The sequence below is a fragment of the Oculina patagonica genome, unplaced genomic scaffold (assembly GCF_052425735.1).
Source record: "Oculina patagonica isolate OP01 unplaced genomic scaffold, crgOcupat unplaced53, whole genome shotgun sequence".
Lineage (NCBI taxonomy): Eukaryota > Metazoa > Cnidaria > Anthozoa > Scleractinia > Oculinidae > Oculina > Oculina patagonica.
This window is the reverse complement of record NW_027558395.1, coordinates 19,714-25,022: the sequence shown is the minus strand read 5'-3', so window position 1 is coordinate 25,022 and position 5,309 is coordinate 19,714. Positions and strand designations below refer to the sequence as shown.

General features: G+C 45.2%; 1 protein-coding gene across 1 annotated transcript; it reads left to right on the top strand.

Annotated features, from left to right (window-relative positions):
- The first annotated feature begins 155 nt into the window (after positions 1 to 155).
- Positions 156 to 4,840, top strand: LOC144640871 (uncharacterized). Its single transcript, XM_078499931.1, has 2 exons — positions 156 to 2,678; positions 4,826 to 4,840. Exons 1-2 carry the CDS (start codon positions 156 to 158, stop codon positions 4,838 to 4,840), a joined length of 2,538 nt encoding a protein of 845 aa, XP_078356057.1.
- The last annotated feature ends 469 nt before the right edge of the window (positions 4,841 to 5,309 follow it).

Below are 5,309 nucleotides of genomic sequence, written 5' to 3'. Positions count from 1 at the left end.
AAGGAAAAACAATAATTTATTGCCCAGCCGAAAAGGTTGAAGAACCGCAGACAAGCTTTGAGAAGGCTTTTTATCCGAACTCCCAAGCTTCCAAAGAATCGCTTTGCTGGCTTGACCAAGAAGCCAAGCGGCGCCAAATTCACATACACCACGCAATGTGCGGCCACGGTGGCGAGCGTTGGATTGGGGGTGCGCCTGTTGACGGGTTTGACCCCATTACCAAAACGGTATTTCAATACCACGGTTGTTATTGGCACGGGTGTCTGAAATGTTACCCACAAGAACGCGGTAAAATCATATGTCGTGGCCAGACGCGTCAAGACAGGTTTTTAGCCACAATGAAACGCTCAAGTTGGCTACGACTGACCGGCTACCGTGTGGTTGAGACCTGGGCGTGCGAAGTAGGGGAAAACGAGCTTGACGCGCCGCGGGCGCAGACAAAAAGCTATCCGCACGCGATTTTGTACGATTTTGAGGCGTATGGTGACAATAAACAGAGAAAGGAACAAACGTCAGCGCTCACGACCGAAAACACACATGTGCCAATCTCGGTAAGCATTGGCGACACCCTTGAAAGAGAACCCACCCACATTTGTGAAAGAGACCCGGCGGAGCTGGTCCGCAAGTTCATGGAAGAGCTGGAGAGACGCGGAAAAAACATTCGGACCCAAGTAAGAGCAGAATTTATGCCAAAAGACGTTGGCCTGCTTCCCAAAGCGCAGCGTCAAAAAATTGAGGAATGGTGCAACCAAGTTCCTGTAGTTGGGTTTAACTCGGGCAGTTACGATCTGAATTTGATCAAAAATTACTTTGTAGGCCGCCTTGCCGACACAACTGGCAAAGTCAGAGTGGCGAAAAACTGTAACAAAATCATGTTTTTGCTTACTCCGAGCTTTCGTTTTCTTGACATTATTAACTACCTTGGGCCGGGAACAAGCTATGAAAAGTGGGTAAAGGCCTATGGGAGCGAGGCCCAAAAATCGTGGTTTCCTTATGAATGGTTTGACACTCCTGAAAAGCTTGATTATCCAGGTTTGCCAGATTATTTCATTTGTCACCAACCGGGCTCGGCTTGCCAGCCTTGGTATTCAAAGTTGAAAAACTCTTTTGTGCTAAAACTTTCAGAATGGAAAGCTTGTAAAAAACTGTTTCGAGAAAAGGGCATGCGCACCTTCGCAGACTGGCTGCGTTATTACAATAATCTTGATGTGACTCCCGGCCTGGAAGCTCTTGAAAAGATGAAAGCTTTTTACACTGAAAAGAGGATTGACATTTTTAAAGACGCAGTTAGTATTCCCGGAGTAAGCTTACATTACCTGCTCAGAGGATCTGTTGAAAGAGGGGCGGAACTTTACTCACCTGGTAGAGCCGCGTACGAAATGCTGAAAGAGGCTGTTGTTGGCGGGCCAAGCATAGTATTTACGAGGCACCACGAGGTCGGCGTCACAAAAATCAGAGATCACCAGTACTCTGATCCGCATCTTTGCAAAAACATTGTTGGCTACGATGCGAATGCCCTTTATCTGTCAACAATGTTGCAAGACATGCCCTGCGGAAAGGAAGAAGTCCGCGACTTCACAGGAGGCCTTCAAGAAGTGTGGGCGAAGGTGCTGACGAAAAATTTGAAAGGAGAATATGCAGCTGATGTGGCCAAATGGTTTGGATTTGCAGAAGTAGACATAGAAATTCCAAAAGAGCTGTGGAAAAAGTTTGAAGAGATGCCGCCATTTTTTCACAATAAAGAGGTCCCGGGAGGGCTTGTCCCACAACACATGTATGAATACTTGAAAAGAACAAAAAGAAATCGCGGAAATGGTAAAAAGCTCGTTGGAGCCCTTTCTGCCAAAAAGATTCTTTTGTATGCTCCACTGCTGCGCTGGTATGTGGAACACGGGGCAGTAATTACTGCGGTGCACCGAACGATTGACTACGAACCGAAAAAAATCTTCAACTGGTTCGTGGAACAAGTGACAGAGGCGCGAAGAACAGGTGATGTTGAGAGGTGCAAGGCCTTGCTGGCAGACGTGTTTAAGCTGTTGGGAAACAGCGCTTACGGGAAGCTGATCGAGGCCCTTGAAAGGCAAACAAACGTGATTTATACGAAAGACGAAAAAGTGGTTGACCGAGCTCTGCGAAGCGCGTATTTTAGCGACTTAGATGAAATTGGGGAAGCGTACGAGCTGGAAAGCCGCAAGCCAAGAATAACGATCAACAGGCCTTTTCAAGTTGGGATCGCGGTTTACCAGTTGGCGAAGCTGCGCATTTTGGAATTTTACTATGACTTTTTGGATAAGTATGTTGATAGAAAGGACTTTGAGCTAATTCAGATGGACACGGACAGCTGCTACATGGCCATTTCTGCTTCGAAGCTTGAGGACATCGTAAAACCTGAGCTAAAACAAGAATTCGAGGCCCAAAAAAAACAATGGCTGGCTTGGGACAAGTGGAGCGGCCGCACGCCCGGTCTCTTTAAGCTAGAGTGTGTGGGTAGCCGGATGATTGCTCTCTGCCCAAAGTGTTATTTTATCGAGGAACAAGATGGTGAAAAAAAGAAGTTTAGCACCAAGGGTATGTCAAAGGCGCAAAACGAAGTAACTTGGCAGCGTTTCAAGGCCGCTCTTGAAGGCAGTGTGGATAAAGCGAGTAACAGAGGCTTCCGTATGAAGGAAGGAAAAATGGTAACTTACGAGCAGGAAAAACTGGGTTTGAGCGCCTATTACGACAAACGTTGGGTGCTTGAAGATGGAATACATACCGAACCGATTGAATATCACCTTTAGCTGGCATTGACTGGTGGAAGGGAGGTATTAGGAGGTACGGCGAGCAGCTCCTCGCGCACAAAGCCGCGCTTGGGGCCGTCTTGCAAGTAATACAGAACAGGTTCGTTCGGTTTCATTACAGCTCTTTCAAGCGAAAAGACTTTTAAAGACCAGATTGGATCGGTGGCACGTTTCCCCCACCTTCTAACTCACCCGGCTGGTACAAATACCTAACATTCACGAAGGAGGGGAGCTTTTTTTCGCTCTTACCAACAGGCCTCAAATAAGGAGTCGACGGCTTGGTAGCAATGGCTTTCACTTTAATAGCTTCTGAGGGTTTTTTGCCTGTTAGCCTTGTGACTTCGTTGTTCAGAGCGGCAACAACTTCAGGAAGCCGTTTCACCCAAGCAGTAGAACGCTGGCCCTCAGGGAGCCGCATTTCAACGGCGTACTGGTGACCGAACAGGCGCTCTGCCAGAGTGCGGTTGAAACGTTCAACAATAGCTTGATCTCTGTGGATATTAACACGCCCGCGTCTAATATAGGTTTTGTGATTTTCCATTTCTTTGGTAACAGCGCCCATGAATTCGCGACCAGGGTCAACTTGAAGCATCTGTGGCCATTTTAGTGCACTTCGCCTGTAAATTGTCTGAAAACCTTTTGCAACCTCAGTTGAATCTTTGGAGGTCAAAGGCTCGGCCTCTTTGTAACGGCTGGCAACGTCAACAACAGTCAGAGCGTATTTGTAAACTTTTCGCCCTCGCGGCAGTTTGTCGTGTGGCAGAAAAAGAAGGTCCGCCTGGTGGACCGCGTTTGGAGTAGAAACATCGAATTTTGGGCGAGGAACGTATCGGGGTGCCGGAAGGTAGATCTGCCAAAGGGCCTGCTTAACTAGCCACTTTTTTGCGGCATCTTCGGAAACCTTGGCGGCCTCGGCTAATTTTTTTATCGCGGCAATTCCTTTCCAGTAGCCCTGGGGGCTATAGTAGACTTTTGAGATCTTTGCATCCATGCGAGCACTTCGTGCGTGTGTCACAACGTGACTGTGTATACAAGAAAAAAAGAAAAGTTTAAAGAAACCGAAAGGCAGCGTACCCAAGTGCAAGCGCGCCAGCGCCAACAAACATCAGTTCACCTTGTTTCTGCTGCTCACTTGGCTGATAAAAGTCAGAGAACTTGGGTTCTTTCGGAGGAATCATTTGTTTGTCAGGATGTGCCTGGTTGTAGAGTTTGAAAGCGTAGTCAGTGTTTGTGAAGTTCTGTTTGGCCTGCTCTTTTATTTCCGCGTTGGTTTGTATCCAGTCGAGGAGCTTGGTGCGGTCGCGAGAGTATTTAGCGTAAGCTGCCTGGTAAGCCTCTAGAGCTTTGTCGTGTCTTTCTTTTTCTTTCAAAGCGGCGTCATCTCCACCACCCAAAGCTCGAGCAAGGTAGTTGCCGCCAATGAAAGCAGCAGCGTTCAAGATAGCTCCGCCAGCCATAATCGCGATGCTTGCCATTGTGTGTTTTTGTTCTTATATTATGATATTTTTTTTTAATTGGTGGGGAGAATTTTCTGGTCCTCGAGATACTGTTTAAGTGCAACGCTGCCAGCCATGACGGCTGTGAACTTTACATAGTTCATAAAACTGCTGCTTGGGTCGGATGTGAAGTTTTCTTTTACAACTTTTTTGGCAGCCCAGCCGATTCCGGCGGCAAGGCCAGTGAGAGTCGCGGCATCCATGAGTGTTTTTACGAGTTTGTTGTCAGACATGGTGTTTGTTATAAAATAAAAATAAATATTTAAATTGAAAAATAATTTTATGAATTCTTTTAATCTCATCAAAGAGTTCTAATAAAAAAAAAGTTAATTGCTGAAGTCAGAAAGTAAAACAGAAATCACTTTCTTAAAAACTTTAGTTGGACAAACACATCATGCCACATGGAATTAAAGATTTTTTCCATTTCAGCACACATCAAACTTTTTGCTTCTTCAATCTTCTCTTTTCTTTTTTCTTCATTTTCTATTTTTTCATACTCTTTTTCAAGTTTTATTAAATCCTCATACTGCCTGTTTAAACTTTCCACAGTTTTTTCATCAATAGCAATAAAATTTTTTAATTCTTCTGGTTTCAGCTGGTTAAAAAAGGCTTTTGTCCCTTCCAAAGCAGCTGTTGCTCGTGCCTCATCTTCTTCGAAGAATTTCCCAAAGAACTCGGCACAGAGACCCAACAAAACAAAGCTTCCAAAATCCATTGGGTCAGGCATAGTGTATGTCTTCGTGTCGGTCATCGTGTTTTGTATACTTTTAAAATCAAATGTTTAAATGAAAATTATTTAATAATTTTTTTAATCCATCGGACGGATTCCTCTTTTTGAGCCATTTTGTTTTGTTGGTTGCGGAATTCTAGAGCCCGTTTGGCGCGTGTCTGAAGAACGCGTTGCAACCCTTCCAATACTTTCTGCTGTAACTGGTGTGTCATCAGTTATAAGAGTTGGCGGAGATTTAAATGTTGGACTTCTTTTTTCGTTTATAAAGGCTTTTATGTCTTCGCGTTTCACATAAGTTGTAAC